General features: G+C 32.0%; 1 protein-coding gene across 5 annotated transcripts in view; it reads right to left on the bottom strand.

Annotated features, from left to right (window-relative positions):
• The window catches only part of ADGRL2 (adhesion G protein-coupled receptor L2), a 195,553-nt gene that overhangs the window by 3,716 nt on the left and 169,078 nt on the right, over positions 1-22,759 (bottom strand). For 2 of the 5 annotated variants that reach the window (XM_025393330.1, XM_025393340.1), the window contains exons 10-19: positions 21,457-21,582; positions 21,029-21,234; positions 19,753-19,926; positions 18,566-18,775; positions 17,417-17,637; positions 16,036-16,102; positions 8,091-8,182; positions 6,069-6,237; positions 3,398-3,526; positions 2,753-2,849 (exon numbers count right to left, since the gene is read on the bottom strand). In XM_025393330.1, coding sequence (XP_025249115.1) covers positions 2,753-2,849; positions 3,398-3,526; positions 6,069-6,237; positions 8,091-8,182; positions 16,036-16,102; positions 17,417-17,637; positions 18,566-18,775; positions 19,753-19,926; positions 21,029-21,234; positions 21,457-21,582 — 1,491 coding nt within the window. Of the gene's footprint in view, positions 1-764; positions 818-1,076; positions 1,206-2,752; positions 2,850-3,397; positions 3,527-6,068; positions 6,238-8,090; positions 8,183-16,035; positions 16,103-17,416; positions 17,638-18,565; positions 18,776-19,752; positions 19,927-21,028; positions 21,235-21,456; positions 21,583-22,759 lie in introns of all 5 variants that reach the window. The other 3 variants (XM_025393350.1, XM_025393319.1, XM_025393359.1) reach the window with 3 other exon arrangements.

Below are 22,759 nucleotides of genomic sequence, written 5' to 3'. Positions count from 1 at the left end.
TACTTAAGTATGGACAGCATTTGCTACAGACCTCCATTACTGACAAAAGGCAGTACAGATGGATGTACTGTTTGAATTTGGTAACATTTTAGTTGCAAATTGTGAACCACTTGCCCGCTGAGTCTACTTCATGACTGCTAGTTATGTTTTAATTGTGCCCGTTAAAAATCATGCTGAAAAAATTTACATTTGATAGGCAAAGTTAAGTTTTACTCCCATACTTGTCTCTCTGTAGGTTGCTAGAGGAAAGCATAAGGAAAGTAAAAAAAAAAACAAGAGAATGAAAAGAGAAGCTGCAGTTACATTAAAAAATAATTTTAAGAAAAAAATGGAAACGAAGTTCTGTGTTTAATTTAGTGGCAAATATTCATCACAAATAAAGATTATATGCTAGCAGTAATTATGTGAAAACCTTACCAAAATCTTGAAAATTGTTAATATTAAACATATATATGCTTTTATTTAAAATAAGCTATTAAACAACATAGTAATATAAGATGGGTTAGTGACAATCTTTCCCCCTCCCCCAATTAAAAACTATAGGTATAAGCTGACTAATATTAACTTTATTCTGAATTTTTTCTTAAGAAAAAAGAAAACTACATAAAGCTGCACTATACTATAGTTTGGATATATTGATAAGCTGAATGTGGTTTTCTATAGCTAGGCATCCAAATTATCTTCATTAGCTAATTCATTCCAGAAGCAAATTTTGTCAGCAAGCTTTAGAATTAACTGAACAGTATATTATATAGATAGGATACCTCTAAATGATATAAATCTTGAAGATGGGCTCTCAGACCATGTGATGTCAGTCCTGTAATAATATATTAAGATTTATGCCACCTGTGTTAAAAACATGGATAATTATTGTAAATACTATCATGACTGAGCTTTTACTATAATATAGTGCAGTTTTAGAAGCCTGGCATAGGCAATATCGTAATTTTTTTTAATTGATAAATTAAGAATGTAATAATAAATATATGGCAACTTGAATATTTTAGAAACAGGGCAAAGATCATAGCTCTGTTTAGCAGCAAAGAAAGGTAGTTTTATTTGTAAGTAAAGCACACCTGGTGAGTTAAATACAGGAGCTGAAGGGGCATTACATACAACTGTTTCAGCGAGCAATGTGTTATAGGGGTTGTTAGTGCCGTGGGGTCGAAGAAGAGGGTTTGTTAGTAGGTAATTGCCAGTCATTCCTAAAGTAAAAAAAAACAACAACAACAAAACACAGAAAAAAGTACATCAGTCTCTTATTTTAGCGTTACAGTGGTAGTAAAGTATTTTTTTTTATTCATCAAGGGTAGTGGACAAGTTGGCAATGGAAAATCTGTTGAAATATTCTGACTGTATTTGAACTACTAATTTGCAGGAGAGAAGGGAGAGGGAAGTTAAATTCCAGTAATTCACAGGTGCTTTCTAAATCCCCCAAGTAAACACCTGCTGAGGATGACATTTACTAATTTATACAAAAGCACTGTTAAACAAAAATGGCAATTAAATGCATAGAAATCAACATTATGTTTCAAGATGTTACTGCTTAATATTAAAAACATAACCACTGAGGCCCAGAAGAGGGAATCTCAAACTTTCAGAATTTACAGGTGTGGGATTATCTCTCATGAAAACATCTGTGTTAATACCAACTTTGATACGAGCAGGAGGAAAAACAACTTTCACAAACAGGTGGAAAGTATGACACACTGCAAAAAGCTGCTCTTAGTAAATGCAAAAGCACACATGCTGAGAAAAAAAAGACTATACAATGAACTATTAGGTCATTCACAAATTCTACATAACAAGAATTTTCATTATGTAATATTATTTGCCAGGTTTCAAAAATGAATCATTGAATAATGCATTTACTTTTTGATAGCCAACAGAACGAAGTAAAATACCAAAGCAACAGAAGAAATGCACATGTCTTTCATTCTAACTGACAAATTACAAACTTTTAAATACTTACTGATTATGTTTTGCATAGCTAATGTAATTTGGATAAAAATATCTTAAAATTCAGGTTAGTATCGCTACCACACATACACCTTTTTTTCATTTTAAATGAGAATCTCACTAGAACAATGTCAACAGTTTAAAATGTCATTATATTTCATTGTAATAAATTCTAACCTGTATTACAAATCAGTACATATCAAACTGAAAATAGCGTGATTAAATTATCCTTCCAAGGATATATACAATACCATATAATTTTTCATACTAAATTGGAATGTATTAAGCTTTTATTCAAGAATACATGTGTGTGCATATACTCTTTTCTAAATTACTTCATTTCCTAGCATATTTTAAGAACTGTATTGACTGATGAATTTAAAGCTGCCACTGTAGACACATCAAACGATATAGAAAAAGTTGCTTATAAACTTTCATGTGTTTTTATTTATGAAGATTTCTACAAATGATTTTAGCATTTATTTTTCACTTTTTGAAAGAAAGATTAAAAACATAATTTCCATGGTACTGTTTCATGTGAATAGTAATTATTCTAATTTTATTAATGTTTTATGAAGAAAACCTTCATAAATGTCTTGGTCAGAAAGAATAAATCTGTACTCCCTAGGATAATATTTTTAATCTGTGGTAAGGTATATTTTCAATAATTACCTTCAAGTCGCATCCTGTTAATGCAGTTTAAAATTATATTTCTTGCATTATATTATTGAATAAAAGGAATTTATATGTACTTTAATAAATGGTAATAATTCAAATTTTCCTGATAACTGACCTTGATTAAGTGTTGAAGTGCTATTGATGTCACCTGAGATAAAAGAAGATTCAGATTGTTTTCTCACAGTATCATTCCACATTCTTCTTATACGACTCTATTAATACAAAACAGCGAGACAAACGTGTTTTGTTAGTTTCCCCAAGCTTACCTTATTAAAGACATACAGAGATTTACCCTAAACAACCTATGTAGGATTATCTGGTGGTCTTTTAAAGAATGTGTGTTGTTTCTGGTCTAAAACTAACAATGTCTATTGTTTATTTACTAAGCAACTAAGGGATATTTAATCCTCCACTCTTAAAAACATGTTATTTTATTGTCTTTTTTTAAAAAAGTGGAGATCACTGATTATTCAATATACGTTTATTGAGTGCCTTCTATGAGCATTGTGCTATATGGCCTTAGGCTACAAGACGATTATGATATACTTCTTAAGTAACTCTCCATAAAAAAGGATGTTCACATATAAAGAAACACTGAAGAAATGTTTAAGAAGACATTAAAACCAAAATACTAAAAAAGCAAGTATTTGCTATCTAGATCATTATAATGAGGAGACAATTAGTGCATCTGAACAGAACATGTCTCAGTAGGCTTTCTATAAATACGGTTAATTAAAGATGCTGTCAAACTCTTTGTTACCTGTGTGCCAGAGGAATACCGAGCACTGGTTCTGGTGGTTGATGCCTTCACTGAACTGTGGGGACTCTCAGTTGGGAGGCCTCCACAGCAGTATGAATGTCTGAAGCACTTGCCATATTCTTTTCGTACCTGCATTGAATAATCACGAGACCAAGGGATTAATATGAACATACTTGCTTCTCTCTAATTAAATGAACAGTGAAGACAACCGAAAAGAATTAAAAGTTCCACTAAGACTTATCCGTGGAGAAAATAAATTGAACTTGCAAAATCAAGTTCAATTAAAATTACTGAAATAGTAATCAGAAAAATATCTCTGTCCACTAGACTGGCTAGTAGAATCTTTAAAATGTGATACAACATGAAGAAATACTCTATATCCTGTTATAATATAAATGTTAGTTATTAAATAATAGCAATATATTTATAGTTTTATTCTCTTATACTTAGTAACTCCAATTTTTTATTTTATGCTAAAAAAACGGGACAAAAAGTTTAGCATTTTCCTTGCTTAATTACATTTAACCACTCTGTAATTCAGTTGTTGAAGTTTTATATGCTTCATGTCCTCTTAGGTAGGTCAACACAGAAACCTCTTTTGCATAGTTTTGCGGGTAACCTCTTTATAATGACAAGACTACTTTGGCACAAGAATAAAGAAAACAAGTACTTTGATACATTTGCCACTAATTAGGACAGAACATTTTCTTCATTTTCTGATGTGTCGAGCTTTAACTTTTAGTGTAGAGAGTTTAAGATGTCTATTCACTTCATTAGCACACAAGGGAACTATTTATGCAATTTCCATTCACGTTAATGAGTTACCCATGTAATTTCCCCTTTTCCCCTGAAGCTTGAATATATGAATGCAAAAAAAAAGTTGTTAGGTCTAAAAAAAGTTTCAACTAAACTTTAAAAAGTGAAGTCCGAACAACTGTTAAATAATAGGGCCCCATCTAAAGCAGTGTTACAGAATTAAGTAAAGAGGGAGAGGGTGCTGTTGGACTATTGCAGCTATACTGGCATATACATGTTTTCTTGTGGGTTAGAGCCAGACTGTGAAATTACAAGACAGACAAGAAGAAACTGCGTAAGAAAACATTTTTTCTAATAGGTTACAGAAACACTCAAAGGCTTTCCCTCAACTCAGAAGTTTATGTGCAGTAACTGCCTGTAAAGACCATGACTTTGACACTTACTGCTTGCAAAATTAGAAAATTAGAAATCAGTAGACGGCATTTAAATCTAAGTGCACTTGCATTTTCATCTTTTTAGCTTTATTTAATTAACCTATTAGAACAAATAACAAAGTGGTTGAGGCTTCAAAGCATTTTCTTGGCCTAAATATGCTCATTCAAGCAGTTATAACCATGATTTTAACTTAACCATTTTATATCATATTCTTAACAACTCATCCTGGTGCACCCAAGTGGATGTATCCGAGACTAAGTTATACTTCTTTTTCTCATATATGAAGAAATAATGACTACCTCACTCGTTTTCTGCTATGTCTATGCTTTGTGTCAAAGATGCTTGGCACAACAGCACAAAAATTATGAAAATACAATAATATGCCTGTATATAAAATGCTCACTTATGTAGGAAATATATAAAAGCCAAAGTAATTACTAATGTTACCCCTGTACAATGTTTATAAGTTAAAGTTCATTGTTATTAAATAACACATCATACCTCACAAAAAATTTCAACACATTTAATGGGTGTTAACTGCTATGAAATGCTGCATAACCAAGACAATGGCAATCAAAATGGTATTTTATCCAAATAATACCTTCCAGTGTTGGTTTTGCCTAATGCCTATATTGCTGTGAATGTACATTATCTGTCAGTATTGCACATTCCACTGTCATTATCTCAAAATTATAGCTTATTCAAAACTGATGGAAGTAACAACACTATCATCTTGTCAGGACTGAAAACATAATAGTTTTCACTTTCACAATTCTATTTCTCTGTTCAATTTAGTGACCAACTAGTAATAACAGAATAAAACGACTACATTAGATATGAAGTCAGAAAAAGGATGATACCTAGTGAAAGGTATGGAAATTTTATACTTAAATAGCACCTAAGCAATTCCCTTAGGTTTACACCTTCTTGCTACAGATTAAAGCTTTTCATCTGTAAGTTTTGAATCATTTTTGCTGACTCCACTTAACATAAAATCAGGACAAAACAGTATGACGTAAGGTAGTAATTATTGATTTTTAGATCCTTCAAAATTACTCAAAAGTTAACATTAATTTTTTGTATGTCTGGTGCTTTAAAAATTAACATCATTTATCCTTTACTCAACTTCAGTGTGAGCCACTGCAATGCCTTTAGCAAACAAAGAATGAGTTTTATTTAACCTTTTATTTTACCTTGTATACCCTTTGTACCTAGCATTTTATAGACCCTACAAGCAAGGAAGAGATCTTAACCTAAGTATCTAGTTTGTAACATTCCCGAACTGAGATACAAAAGATGACTGGTATTATTTTATAGATGAACCTAAATTTTCAGACAGGTATTAAAATTAACTTATAATTAAAAATATGATGCTCTTTAACAATATGCCAGATGTGACTTAAAATATTCTTTACTGTATCTATTATACTCAAATCAAAGAATGAGTAATCTGAGCCCCTAGGTGTTTTCAATTACTTACTTTCTTTTGGAGAGCACAGTGAAAGATGAAAATGAACACTCCCTGGAAAGCATTAAATATGGTGAAGAGATATGCCATCACAATAGTCTCCTCGTTAATAAAAAGCAACCCAAATGACCAGGTGAGGCCAAGAAGACACAGAAGAGCAAAAGCGCCAAGCACCCAAGACCTGGAAAAATAAAGTGAACTTTTTTAACACGTTCAATGAGCAAAAAACACGCATCACGCTTAAATGTTAACATATCAGTAGTGGCAGTTGACTTTCTCTATGTTCACATTCAAATTCAACAGCATTTTGGCTTTAACCTTTCACTGATTAAGAAAGAACAATAGCATTTAGTACTGCAGCCTCCAGTGAAAACAGCAACAGCAGGTATGACCTTTTCTTATTCCCGAATAAACAAAGTATCAAAACTATATTAAAATACAAGGTGTAATATATCCCCTATGACTTTGTCTTTTATGTGCATTTTCATAAAAGAAATTAAGGAGTGCTTAATTAATTTACTTCTGTATTTTTATTCCTTTGGTGTACTCACATGACGCTGAATAATGTGACACATACAGAAAGGTTAAATGGCAGATAATCACTTAACACCTAAACTTCAGATTCTAATAAACTAGTCTTAGGTGAACCTAAGGTTTTATAACTAAAGCATGAAGAAGCCTAGCTGAAATGGGACAAAAACATGAGAACAACTTCAAAATAAAATAATTTTGGAGAGATTTCATCATGAATAGCTTAAGAAGAAAAGAACTGTAGGAAATAGGACGGAATGAGAAGGATTTAAAGTCAGTGCATTCCATGTCTAACTAATGATCTTACTTGATAAATGGCTTATTATCTTCATAGCTAGAAAGCATTATAAGCAGAAAAGAGAAACAAAATTATTAGACAGAATTAAAATAGAAAGTAATAAGAAAGCATTTATATATTTTATAAATTAGTCAAAATTAAGAAAGTCAAAATGCAGAGGCAAGCAATTAAAAAATAAAGGCATATTATAGTTTTAAAATACTATAGCAAACTAGATATTTCAAAATAATTATAAAAGTTAAGGGCAGTTCATGATATTGACGGATTTGTAAAAAACATAAATCATGCTATAAATTTGTTAATGTAGGGTTCTACCTTACCCAGGTAAGTCCGTATTATAGTAGCCATCACAAACACGGTAATTACTGGTGTAGATGAGAAGACAGAAAGAGGAAAAGGAAGAAAAGAGAGAGATGCTAAAGATTAGCTCTCTCTCTTACCATGCAACATGCAATGAAGTTGGCACTAACCTATCTAAAACATCTAAATAAAAAAAAAATTTTTACCCTTACTATAGATCTGCCATTTTTGACACTAAAAATAGTATTTTTTACAATCACATTATAACCAACTTGAATAATACCTTCTCAAGTTCTAAATTAAAAGGCTCAGATATTTTAAAGGTAACTCTGAAAATGTTTCCATAAGATGATTTAATGAACAACAGCTATCATTTTTTGTTAATTAGATAGCATTTTCTCCATTGACAGACTATTGCAGCTTTTATTCAACATTAAGATAGAGTAAATATTTGTTTAATTAGCATGAAAACAACAGATAATCTTCAAGTTAACAATAGTAATAGAGTAAATTCTCTTAGGAAAACAGGATTAGGAGTGGAAACTGCTCAGAATCCTTAAAGCAAAAAGTCATTTAACAAAACAAAGTTAATATAATCATATCAGCCATGCAAATAGGAAAATCATTTTGAACTGCATTTTAAATTCAAATGAAATTGCTACAATGATACGGAATTTCCAGGAAGCCACTGAAACAATTTATGGTTCTAGATCAAGACAGCAATTTTATTATCTAATCTTTGACCAGTGTTGGTGATACAGTAACACAGATTCAACTTGAGGGCAGTAAAACTTCATTTTGAATAATTTCTACAGTTGACAGAAGGTAGAAATCCCTGTGTTCCCTGTGGAGAGTATCTTTTACTTAGTTTGCCAAGTATTAAAATTAAAATACAAAATACTTACTTAATGTTTTCCAACCTGCTAGAATCTGGTTTCAAAGTGTTTGAATGCTTCACCATTTTGCATAATGTGATCACCAGGAAGACAATATTTAGCTGTTGTAACAAACAAAGAATTAGACCACAATGAACAAACAGCTGAAAAATGAATAGTTCTTGCAAATGTATCAATCCATGTTTATATGGCAGATACTGATACAATTTTTTTATGTATGCAATGATCAAGTTGAGTCTACTAAAAAATACTCTGGCTATGTATGATCAATTCTTTAATAGATCATTTGACATCAAATTGAACCTCATTAAGTCAGTATTATATGGTAATGATTAAATAAATTAGAAAACCTAAATTAGTTTCTTTAGCTAGATGTACTCCAGGGCCTAAAAGCCATCTGATGGAAACACTAAAATGAATTCCTTAGAAGGAGTATTTACATCATGTACATCATGTAATCTACAAAATTGCTGGGTTTGGAACCATAAGTCTTGGTTGTGAGTCTAGCTCTTGATTTTGACTGATTAAATGAGGACAATCACATCTGTCTGATCTATTCATAAGGCAATTGTGGGGACCAAATGAAATAACATATGATAAATGTTTGTTATAATAAAGTAAGATAAAGTTTATATAGGTATGTTTTGCCATTTAACTGTTAAAAGCCATCAGTCCTTTTTTTCTATGTCTCTGTAGTGTAAGGAAGTAGATACATTCTGACAAAAGGCTGTTTTGAGTCCTTCTAAACATTCAGCTATGCAAAGAATCTAGGTGCAAACAAAAGCAAAATGAGGAAGATGTAATCTGACAAGAAGGAAAGTGAGTGGATTCCAAGAGGTCAACCTGAGCTTGCTCAGAGGAAGAGGAGCTGTGTTTTGACTAAGAGACAAAGGTTGGTAATTTGCATTTGTTTCTACAGACATCTGGAAGAATGTTGGAAGAAGAGGAGGAGGCAGTTCCATTTTTATGCTCCAAAAATAGAACTAAATTACATTGTTCCTGGATTTTTTTTTTTGCCATTTTATTTTTAGATTACTTTTTAAAAGGAAAAAAAAAAGTTATTTTGTGAGCTTTATATGATTTAATACCAGAAATAGTATATTCAGAAAAGGACCCATTTCACCTATTATAGGTAAGGATGAATTTAAATCCTTGTTGCAGATAATCAGCATAACTGTGTTACAGTAACATGATCATTTTTACTGAGTCACAATATCACATGATCAAATGGTAACACTATTCATCATTCACTACTTCTGATTTTATAATTAGGAAAAGTGATAAAGGGCAATAAATAAAAATTTCCAAGTCCTTCCCCATGATGAGTTTACAAGCAGTGTTAAGAAAAGCTTTAATGTAGGCTATGTATCTATCAAGTTATTTTGTCCACCGCGCCCTATGATTTCTCTTAGATGGAGAATTCCTTCTTAAGGGATAAAATGAGGTAATTGGGCAAAACTTTACAAGTGTTGGCAGGTAACATTCTGTCCTTTGATGTTAATTACTTAAGGGCAAAAACAGTTTGTTTAAAAAAAAATTTTTTTTTAATTTCTTAAAATACATCTAGAGAGAAAGTAAATACAATTGTAGAAACATTATCTGGCTTTATCTTCCATAATATTCTAGTTGGTCACAATATAAATAAATGCTTGAATTTTTTGGATATGTTACAATATGATACATTTCATTCTTGTTCCATAAAAGGATGTGCTTATTGTATTGTGAATGAGTAAGACACAATTTCTGCCTTTGAGAAATTAGAGAGATCCTTCTGGTAGTATAGTAGTAAATATCTGATTAGGGTTTTAAAGAATCATGGTAAAGTGTATCTCTAATTTTTTTTTAAGGCAAAAATCAAGAGGTTTTTTTTTTGTTTGTTTTAATTTTATGCAACACTAGCTTTAACTAGTAAAATTCAAGAATGGTTAAAAACAAAAACCCTATAAACGTTGTAAAAAAAAAAAAAAGTAACCAAAACCCAAGTAAACAAATAAACTGACTATAATAGGTAAGATGGCTGCTTTGCAGATTCACAATTTAAATCCTTTAAATCGTTCTCCCTTTGTTTCTGATCTTTGTTTTTGAATGGCCTAATAAGAACAATTTGCTTTCTTTTATCCCAAACTTCTGAACATAAGGGTTTTTTTCCTTCCTCTTCTTAAACAATTTCCTGAAGTGTATAGGACCATAATTTGGTGTTCATAATTTTCTAAGCATATTAGTTATCCCTTTGGGAACAAAATAGTAGTAGTACTAAACATTCTGGAAAGAAAGTTATTCATTATTCACTACAATGTATAAAATTTATAAGGAAACTAAAAAATGTGAATGTGGAAAAATGTGAACATATAAAGTATTATATTGCAAAAAGAAGAGTAGAAAATGATAAAATCTTGGAAGTCAACTCAGAAGAAATATTTTTCAATGGCAAAAATCAGGGACAACTTTCCAGTAAAACTGACATACTAAAATGAAATCTACCAATATAAAAATACAATTAAGGCTTAAGTATGATAAAGTCATTTTTCCTAGTTAATAATACTAACCAAGGTGAATATGCCATACAAAACTTATCTCAATTAATCCTTTAAAAACAGACTGTTCAATACATTTCTCCTCTTTTGCTCCCCTCACTTAACTGAGGTTTTTACATTACATGTGTTTAATGTGTCTTTCTAGTTACACATACAATACATTCACAATGCAAATTCAGAAAATAAAGAAAATTACAGAGGAAAAATACAGCTACAATCCTATATCCAGTGGCAGCAGGCAGTACTTGTATACTCATTTTAGAAATAATTGAGATGTATCTTTCCAAAGACTTCTTAGCTACTATATTGTCAGTGCTGGGATTCAATATACTGTGGTCTGGACTCTACAGCCCACAGACTTCCCATATAAAATTAACCAATTTATTCTGGGTGAAAAGATTAGAAGTCTCCTAACAAAGATATACTAAGTCTATATTTAAAAGGTTCCATTTCTATAAAAAGTAATCCAACTTAAAAATCATTCAGAGATGAATGAATTGAAGATAAATAAATTAACATATAAAATACTGCCTCAAAGAAATCCTATTTATGTTATTTACATAATAGGTATGCTCATCAAATGACTTCTGCCTGATGGATTTGCCAGAATTAACCAATTCTCCATTTCCTTTGTAAAACACTACCATCCCACAATCAGCAACTGGCCAAAACACCCACACTTCTACTCCCACTAGTCAAGTTGCATGCTTAATAACAGTTTATTTTTTCCAAACCTGTTTATGTCATTTATACTTTTACATAGCTAAATATCACACATAAGCTCATGAATCCAAGTGCAAATATAAGAATGAAATTTTTAAAAGCTGTTTCTAACATACTTAAAATGGAATGTTTTAGAAGACTTGAAAGTGAGTTTCTTTAAAAACAACTAAAAGCATTGGAAAAATAATCATCACTGAGGGATTTTTGCACTCAAATTACAAGTGTCTGAATTCTCCAACTTGAAGAAACTGAAAATAAAACTTTTAGCTAATGCACTCACATCTAGATGTAAAGAAATTTATAGTTAAACCCAACACTAACTTAGCCTCTGAAACACGACTTAAAGGCATACAAATAATGAGGCAATGGTACGTGGAAGAGGACAAAATACCATCGTTTCAAGACAAATTATGAAATAAAGCATATGACATATTGTAAACCATAATATAAGATGGCAAAAAACGCTAAATAAGATTTTTCTTTTTCCCAACTCAATAAAAAAAATTCAATATGTATTACTAGTCTTATTAGAGAAATACAAAAACTTTTATATCATTTAGATGGCTCAACGATTTATGCTACCACCAACATATATGACAAAAAAATATCTTCTGGAATTAAATAGAATATATACTGAAGCATAGGTACATTTTTAAAAATGTGGTTTTACAGTTATCTTATTTTCTCCAATGTTAAAAAAAAGTAATGCTAAATTTTAGTTTGACAGAATACATATTGTCACTGCCTTTCAGGAGACAATACATTCTGATAAATAAAATTTTGCAGGGAAAACTATTTCAAAAATTTTTTCCCTTTTCTTACTTCTTTCTCGTTTTCTTAAAATACAACTGTGGAAATGAGAATAAGAGGTAGAGGGGCAAATAAACACATCTTTGATAAAAATCTATAGTCATTTTAAGACAAAAAAGGTAGGTTTCAAATAAACTACTGGCTGCAAATCTGAATTCCTTTCTTCCTTGCATTTTTCTCTTCCCAGCCATATACTTCTGTGCTTCCCCACACCCAGCTCCCACTGGTTATAAGAAGTGATTTCTTTCTCCTTCTTACTTTTACTTTTGCTCAATTTATTTTTCTGCCATTGATATACATTTACAAAATCAATCACAATAGTCAAACATGGTATTTCCCCTATTTCTCAATGGAAGGCAGGCAAGGAGGGAGGGAGAGAACAATGTCTCTACCATCCAATTGCTGTTCTTCTCCCTTGAATTCCAATGCAGCCACTCTTGACCCTCTTGCTCTTTGTTTTTTCTTTTCAGTGTAAATAGTACAAAGTTTAAACACAGTATTTTGGCATAGGTTGAAAGGCTCCATGCATCAGTGAGAAAGGAAAAAGGTGGAGTTACAGCTGCGCACACAAACATTTGTTTAAACTTGGTAAGTACATGCAGTTACTCAATTATCCACAAAGAAGCCACTACTAGTAAGTATAGGCTATTAGGTTTGTGGTACATATGTACGACAACCCACCAGGCTAAATGTCCATGCTAATAATTAATTCTGGAGATGAAACAACTCATTCAAGAATTAACCAGATTTTAGCTTAGCTCTGGCGTGTGTGTGTGTGTGTCTTGTGTGTGGGCAGGTGTGTGTGTACAGGTAAACAGATGACTATCTCTTAAGAGACATCTCTGTTGAGTGAGAGCAAATTGAGAAAAAAAAATCCCTTATTCAGTCAAAATGAGTAAGTCATCAAACTGGGACATTTTTTTCTCTCCCACTGACAAAGATCATTCTTTTACCTATCCCCAAATAATAATTTCATAAATTATTATTTATAATAATCTTACAATTTGCTGATAAAATTTAACACTGCTTAATGATATAGCACAGCTAAACATCAGCCATATTGATGCACATAAAAATACAAAGAAGTTTAAAAAAAGAAAAAGGTACCACAGATTATAGGAGTGCACAGTTTGTTTTATGGTCATCAACCTGCTCAATTGAATCACATCTGTCTGAGCTTAGCAGCTTAAAATTCATTCCACAGCTTGCAGTGCTGACATGGATATGATAAGACAGAAGAACAGAAACATCACTCTGAAGTAACCTAGCTGAACTGCACATGTTCTGACCCTTTTTGTCCTCCCTGGAGCTTTTGCTACCTGGCAAATGCAGCTCTAAAGCTATACTTGTATCACCAGATCTTTGCTGTTAGCCAAGCAGAAACCTATTTCTCCCTGGGACTAGCAGCCAGAGAGGTGTTCTCTGAAGAAGACTTCTAAATGAGTGTGTGAGCTGAACTCTTACTGAACTGAATTAATTATTAACGATGCAGATGGAGCTGTCCAAATGATAAGAACAGCTCCTGACGTGTCATGATCCAAGCTTTCATTAAACCATTTCAGGCATACTAATGGCTTCCCACTGCTCATTACTTACCAGCACTTTTCTCATAGATATAACTACTCTGGTGCCTGTAGGCAAGATATTCTATAGAAATGCAGAAGTAGGAAGTTTTATTTTCCTTAGCATATTATTTTTCTTCATAGATTATTATTTAGAATGTACACCTATTTAATACAACTAAGTGAAACAGTTTCAATTCAGAAAAATTGAAAATGCAAAGCTATACTTTCTAGGAACAGCAATAGGTATTTTTTGTTACGAGAATATTCCTTAAAAGGACAGTATACAATACAATCTATATTAAGATTTGTACGAGAATTGAGTTTTAAATACCTTATCATCACGAGGGGGAGACACACACATATATATATATATATATATTCCCCACACACACTGTATAATCATATCATATCTCAATTTAAGTTAGATACTCTTTTGCAAGACGCTGTTTTGTATTCCTATACCACTCTTAATCGCTCTCTGTTGGGAAAATTAGACAGCAAAACAACTGCAGGAGAATTCCAACAAGAACTGTACTGGGATTGCTAACTACTGGGGTTTTTGTTTGTTTTTAAGTTGAGAATGCTCTTGAAAAGGCCCTTCACATCTCAACCTGAAGGATTTGGTAGAGGAAAATAATGACAAGACTTACAAAGCAATAGTGTGCTCTACTATAAATGAACAACATAATAAAATGTCCTTAACCTTTTTTCTTACTAAAAGCTGAGTATTTTGCTAAGTGAAATGTTTTTTAATGATCTAAAGTCAGTACTTATCTTCACAGATATCAAATAAATAAAACTACAGTATAAAAGAAGTAAACACACGATAGCCTCATAGGCCAAACATCCCTAAAGCAGTCTTTATATTTTTCAACATATGTCTTTGACGAAGGTCTTAGGGGAAAATGAAAGGTTATGTCTTCAAGGATCATGCCTCTTCATGTCAGCCATTTAACTCTAGATAGGCTTAGGCTGTGTTAACATATGAACACCAAGAATAAAAACTTGGGTAATCATCAGATTTAATAATTCTGATGAGAAATCAGCTTTCCGAGGAATACTTGAGAATGTTTTACTGGTTTAATTCATACAGGTATTCATCTCAAATTTTCACTTCACTATGTATTTGTGCAAAATAATTAATTTAATGACAAATACACACTTGAAGTAGTTTTACGTTTCCTTCAACTACTGAAAGTTTTTCTCAATTTTATGAAACACTGCTTAACCACGAAAAGATCCAAAGGAGCTCATTTGTGTTACGTTTCTGGGAAAAAAAAAAAAAAGAAAAACTCCTTAAAATAGGAAGTATTTATGTTTCCTTTTCAGAGTTAATAACACCATTTCTATCACCATACTGCTACAACTGAGCTTTTTTTTTTTTTTTTTTTTTTAAAGATAGGGTCTCGCTCTGTTGCCCAGGCGGGGGTGCAGTGGTGCAATCATAGCTCACTGCAGTCTTGTGCTGCTAGGCACAAAAGATCCTTCTGCCTCTGCCTCCTGAGTAGCTGGGACTACAGGCACGTGCCTCTACACTGAAGTAATTTAAAAGTATATTGTAGAGAGGAGGTCTTGCTATGTCACCCAGGCTAGCCTCAAGTGATCCTCCCGCCTCAGCCTCCCAAAATACTGGGATTATAGGTGCGAGCCACCATGCCCAGCCCTGGTTGAAAGTTTTAAATACTAAAGTCTAGATACTGTAGCTACAATCCTTTATTTCAACTATATTTCGAATGTGACTAAGGGTAATGTTGGACATTTAAAAATAGCTTAATGTCACTATCCTAAGCTTGTATCAAATTCATTTAAAAATAGTATTTCTTAAACTAGTATTTTCATTTGGTATCTTCAGTCTTATAGAAGTAATTTTATTTCTAAGACATTTTAAGTTGATTTAATAGTCATTTGTTAATGCAAGATTAAACAACTTTTTATACACTAAAAAGAATTGAGGATGTGGACATTCATTTAGAAGTATTAAATTACTATGTGGAAACTAAGATAATAAAAATTAAGGTAATGTTCTTTCACTTTCCTGACATATTTATAACATGGCCTATATGTAAGTATATTTTTTAGATTATGATGTGATATTTTAGCTTATTAAACTAGAAATGAGAAAAAGTACTTCTTAAAGATTTTCAGAAATATTAATTAGCAAGTATATAAAAAATATTTAAAATATACTATTATCCTGTGAGACAGGCATATTTGTAAATCTTTGTATAGATAGATAAACAAACAATAAAACAAATTATCCTTGTTTGAATAGCACTGCTAAAGCAGCAAGCTAAAAAGCAAGGGAAAACAGAATCTGCTTACCAGAATAATGAAAGTAACAGGTCCAATGAAGCTCCATATAAAGTAGTTATCAACATGAAGCCAGCAACTATTATGAAAAGAATAGAATATGCATTAGTAGTTTCTATGGAACCTCACCATTACAAGGAAAATAGGATTTTAAAAACCTAACAAAACTAACTTTACATTTGCCTTTGAAAATTCATTTATCATGTGCAAGACCTCTAATAATTCTGAGTTGGCTTTGACTTAACAAAGGATAGTAATTTATTTACTTCGACCTGCTGGTTTCGTATTTGATAAAAGCATACAAAATCGTGCTTGTATGGGGAAAACAATAAACACCACTCCACCACTGAATCCTTAAGACTTCAGATTTCTCTAAGAAAGACTTGAAACTCAGTATTACAAATTATCTCATCATTTTAAAGTCCTACATATAATTTTCAAAATTTGCCTTTCAGATCTGTCAGAGCTAAAGTGCTCAACCCTATGGAACATAACAGACCCCCCAAAAACTGTTCAGATGTTATGTTTGTTGCAAAACAGTATAGCAGAAATGTAACACCTTCACTAGGAATGGATAAATACTAGAAAAGGAAATCAAAGCACAGAACTCACACAGTATTAGAGTAAATGATGCATAAACTTATTACGACAGATTTTACTTAGTGGTTCATTTTTCATATAACATGGAATCCCCACTGAATTTCTTTTATTTGTCTTTCATCATCTGTACAGTCAAAAAGCTTTCTTTAGTCCAAAGAATCTTTATATAACTAATTTTATCAAAGGAAAAAAATAAACAGAATTGGAAGGAAAATTCATGCCTCTAGCAAATAAAATCCTTAGAAACATGACTATGTCTACCTTCTGTCACTTTCTGTAAATATCTATACTTTTATAAACGAAAGACAGTGACTTATTTTAATCCTTTCAAACTGCCTGATAAAATATTATCAAAGTAAAACATATGGGATGGAATGTGCTACTGTCACAATTCAGAATGAGAGTTAGCAGAGGGTTGGCTGCACAAAGAGAGCTAATGAAGCATTAGCTTAACACTGAGTAGTTAAACCTGTCAGATGCTTTAAGTTCAGAAGAATTTTTACTTAATATCTTTCTAAGGCCAAAAAGTTATTTACTTTTTCAATTTGTTTCAGGTCAATCTTTTGTGTTAAAAAGAAAGTCCATAATTTAGAATCTGCTTTGCCAGAGTACAAATCCTCTGAACCCAGAAAATTACAAAAGACTTGATTGTAATTTGTGCACGGTATGCCCATTCTCTTACCAATAAAGCTTTCAGATGCTATTTTAATCTGTCAGGGACCCTCACTGACAGCTAACAGGCTTTAAAAAATTATTCACTTGAAAAACACTCAGGTCGCTTGCAATTACTTACGCTTTTTCTGTTCCATAGCTCTTATAGTCAATAGCAGCTGAAACTCCAACCACTGTGGCAGGAAACAAGTAACCAGCAACATAGTAATATTTTTTCCTTGAATATTCACTTTCAAAAACTTCAACTAACATTAGATAGAGCTGCACACCTTCTAGGCACATCCAAGCAAAAGCCGCCAAAAAGAAAAAGTGTAGAAGTCCTGCAAATATTGGGCATGCAATCTACAGAGGAAAAGAACAAAAAACACAAAGAACACTCATGAATAAAAATAGCCCACTCCAAAACTATAAAATACTCACTAAGAGAAATCGCTATTATTTCAAAAATACATTATTCAGAGTAACCTAATGCTTCCTCAAAATATTTTTTTCATAAGTGGAAACAAGCTAAAAACCCTGCCAAATCTGGAGATTATCATGTTCAGAGTATAACGCCAAGTGTACTAGGTTTCAAGGTAGAATATTACTATAACATTTTTTAGTGAGATTAAATATCAAATAAGAAAACTTCATAATTTGTGAATTATCTGTTATGAAATCTGAATATTCCACTTGTAGATTATTTGCTTCACAAGTCTTTAGAAGTGTTGTTTGCAGATCTATTGTTTCTATTTTTTTCTATAATGGAATTTTAAAATTTTGCTCTAATGACAAAATACTAGCTCTAATTACCTAGGATTATTTTCCTGTCATATCTGGAGCATTCTTAAATTATCTAAGTGCAGATGAATATAGGGTGAAGCATTAACTAATTAAGTTCTCTTTCTGATATTAAGAACTCATGATGATGAATAAATTGCCGTGAATACAAAGAAAGGATCATTGGTCAGAATGACTATGTAAGCAAAATAAGAATTTTTAAAATAGGATCTTTGTATTTCTGTATCCCTAGCATTCTTCTATTAAAATTATATGTCTTAACAAAAACACAGAAAAATTCGACTGTCTCTTAATATACAAAATGAATTAATTCATAATATTACTTAATAATTGGGCAGCCTTTTAATTTACTACAAATTGTCTTTTAATATTGCCCTATCAATTGTATCAAGTTACAAGGTCAAACATTAATATCAGTATCATATGTCACCTCACACCTAATAAAATAATTTTCAGAGATCTAAGGTCAATTAACTCAACTGGTGCTTACCGCATATTTTGTCTTATCAATGCCTATTAGGAAAATAAATTCAGCAATGAAAAGGTTGATACAAAGGTTCTTGTGAATAGTATTTCGGTCGCTCTGTAGGCCACGGAAAAAGCAAAAGGTGAAGATGCAGATAGCCAGGCAAACAAGGGAAATGACAATTCCCACCCAGGTGATGACTGTAAGAAGTAATTCATGAACTCCATCTTTATACTGAAAATAAAAAGATATGAGGAACATTAGTATTCCTGCATTACATCAGCTAGAAGAAAGACCACTTTCACATGTACAGTTCATCTTTTACTACTGAACTCTTTGAAGAATACCATTCATATGTGTTCAAAAAAGGCTCAATACCAAAAATAAATTTTAATCGTATAATAGCATTCAATGTTACTGCCTTTTATACTTAAAAAAGTGATCTATGAGAGAGGAAGATTTTACCTAGAAAACAATAAAAGAGCCTAATGATTTCAAAGTATGGCTGAATTAACTACATAAACATGGAGACTATTTACATGACAGAATAAAGAATACTTATTCATGCTAAAAAACAATTGACATTTTAATGATTTTTCCAAACTAACACATAAGCCAAGTTTTAAGTTTTTATTTTCTCCTTGGGGTTTTGTATGCTTACATATTGAGAGTTGACACACACAACAGATCTGAGACCGAAATGCTACGCTTCTTAAAATATTTCTGTCTTCTGGCTATCATTCTCTTAATCACAAGAAAGAACATTGAGACATATTCCAGAAGCCATTTTGACTTTTCAAAAGACGCAGCTTTGCACAATGTGCAAAGTGGTTAGGAAACTTAAAGCAAAAGTTGTAAAATTAGATTCAAACATTCAAGATGGGAAGGGCATGTTAAACTCCAGAGCCTTTTGTCTCTTTTGTATGACCTACTGCTGCTCATTATTTAAATCTTCTGTTGCCTCTACCAAGCACCTGCCCCAAGGAGGAAAACTTACAAGTCTACGAAGTTACAGCATATGATTTTGAGAAGTAACAGTAACAGTGCCAAGACTTCTTAAAATTTATGGACAGTGTAGAAACAATTAGAAATCAACATTACTTTGTTTGCTTTTTAGTTACGATAAGCACCCAAAGAACGGGACTGTTATACAAGCTCTTTTGAATCTCTGAGGTTTCTCTCTGCTACTAATTAGAAGTGCAAATACTTACTGCAATTTCCCTGTGGGCCATGAGAATTGCAAAATTGGTTAGGTGGCTGCATGAACACGTTGTTCGAGTTTTATTAGTGTCAACCAGCTTGCAGCCCTGGGTAGACCAATATCCCATCATAGTTCTCTCTGAGTAGTTCCAGAAGGAGCAGTTTGCATTGAAATAATTGTCAGGCTGGGAAATAAAATGACAAGATAAAATTAGGATTTTATACTCTAAGATGGCAACAGCAATTGTTTAATATATGTAAAAGGTAATTTAGATTAAACTTTGCATGTTTCAGACTATAAAGTTTTTCATCAGCAAAATTGTGGACTATGTTATACGAGGCAGATACCTAGCTTAAAAGGGGCTTTATAGTCCGAAAGTGTACTCTAAATTACCAAGACCCATTTTACACAATTACAATTTCCATTTTATGATTTTACGTATTGATGGTACATTAGAATCATTTTTTTTCCTTTCTGATAAAATTAGAGCCATAAATTTGTTCTGAGAAAATTCTGTAAGGACCAAATGTTTTAAAAATCCATGTTCTATTTTGGGCCCATTTTTGGTTAGTTCTAAGAGATACACTAGCAACAATGTAAATCATATTGTTAGTACCTAAAAGCTCTTAAGAGTCAATCAACTGAAGCAGATATGAGTACTGTAACCACACAAATTTATTTTTCTTTGCTTATTTGGAGATCCACTTTTTTATCTGTGGGCATTTATTCACTCTATTTACTATAACAGCCAAACATTCTGTAGACAATCTTCCAATACAGTGTAGTTACTTAAGTATCAACTTGCATTCTAAGGCACAGCAGAGGAATCACATCTCCTCAACTTTTTTTTTAAAACACAGTACTTGGTAACAGTTGTGTCAAACATGATCAGTAAAACTAATGAAAAAAATTTTGCCACACAGAAAGGCAGAGTCCTAAGAGTTAATACTCAGCTATCCTGCTGCTAAGTAAGGTAAGGGTTAATTTTCATTTGAAAACAAATTAGAGTCATTTACATTTTCCTGTTGATTACTGAATTAGCTTTCATTAAGAATACACTTAAGTTCTAATAATCACTGAACCAAGCTCATTTAATTTTATGTTCACAGACTTAAATAAACTTGTGTCTCTGACCTAGTCCAACATTTAAAATTCAAATGGAAAGGTCTTGTCTTTCCTCCCTCCCATCTCCCCAGTTCTCTCCCCATCCCCAGCACCTCAGTTTTGCTTTCCTTTCTTTCTGCTTTTATAACCTTCCATTACTTCATTAGCATACATTAACTTACATCAATGTGTGGCAGGGTAAAAAGGACAGGATCAGTCAGGTATACTCGGCTGGACTCTTTATTGATGGAAACTGAAATGACGTGAGAATTCACTGCAATGGTGCTATTACGACCAAGAAAGTCAGCACCCAGTTTAATGGTTGCATTTTCTGTACTAAGGAACTGTCCCAGACTCCGGTAAATGATGAACACCAACTTTGCAAGCCCTAGGAAGGTTAAAAATAGTCACATGATGTACAAAAAACATGCATGATAATAAATTAAGATAAAATAGGAATGAAATGATAAAGTCCTAAAGCATTGTTTTAAATCTGCTTTTAAAATGGTAAGTCGTTTTTTGGTTATATAAGGAGTCAAATGCATTTTAGAATTAATAGGTTTTTGAACAACAACAGAAACTGTCAATTTTTAAAAGACTTCCATCTTACCATTCCTGCTGTTCTGTTTGACGGTATTTGCAGAGAGCTGGATTGAGCTGCCTGCTCCTTTGATGCCCAGAGGAAATTTAAAGTCTTGGATCTGTCCTTCTGTACTGAGTACAGCAACTTCCAGGACTGGATGAGGGAAAAGATAAAGGAAGGGGGTGGGGATGATTCTTTAGATTTAACTAAGGAGGCAAATGATAACTGTATAGAAACTACTGTTTTCTTTTTGTCTGCTTACAAAATTTTACTGTTAGGTTTCAACAAAAATCATGAACAAAAAACCAAATTACTCAAGTCTTAAATATTCACTTCTCAAAAAAAAATTTGTATTGTCATTCTAACACCTTCTTCATATTTTTATCTCTTTTGTCATGAACTAATACCAATCTGTTAGCCTATAAGTATGAACAGTGTATGAATTAATAGTATGTAACTTTCAAGGTTTTGTATTTAAATCATGAAGCTAAGCAAAAATATTTCAAACTGATATTTTTTGGCTCTTTATATTAAGTAACTTTTCAATGACCATTATTTGGCAGTGGTAAAACTAATATGAAGTACAAATTTGAATGCTTCTATGGCATCTACACATCTATTTCTATCTATGATCCACTTTAATATGAAAAATTACACAGGTCAAGTTTGCAGTAATACTTTTTTCTAATTTCTAAAAATAGCCCAGAAGAATATATTTATTATGAAAATGCCATTATGTTAAAATTTCCCATTAATTCTCACTATTCAATCTTTACATATTCAAATTGGGCAAAATAGAACCTGCAGGCCAAGCCTGGCATGCCATTTGTTTTTGTAAATAAAGTTTTATTGGAACACAATCATGTTTATTCGTTTGTATATTGCCTGTGGCTTCTTTAGTGCTACAATACCAGTTAAATATCTGCAAGAGAGACCACCATGGCTTGCAAAGCATAAAATATATACTATCTGGACCTTTACAGCAAGTGTGACAACAACTGCAGTCTAAACCAAATTTCAAATATTCAAACCAAGTATCGAAATTGAAAAACACTTAAGGAAAACAAGTCAATACAAAACACTGAGAACATCTACCTGATCAACATGCCAATGCTAACTTCATTTCAAAAACATAATTAATAGTAACCACTAACAATATAAATGCTTACTGTCTACTGGGAATCCCAATACAGATTGTCATTATTTTACATCAACATTTATTTAGATTTTAAAAGGAATGGAAAAGTATATTGCTTTTATAGGAGTTAACTATCTTATATTAATAATTATAATATTAATATTTTATTGATGAAATCTAAGGAATTATATG

The sequence above is a fragment of the Theropithecus gelada genome, chromosome 1 (genome assembly GCF_003255815.1).
Source record: "Theropithecus gelada isolate Dixy chromosome 1, Tgel_1.0, whole genome shotgun sequence".
Classification (NCBI taxonomy): domain Eukaryota; kingdom Metazoa; phylum Chordata; class Mammalia; order Primates; family Cercopithecidae; genus Theropithecus; species Theropithecus gelada.
This window is presented reverse-complemented; position numbering and strand designations above follow the sequence as displayed.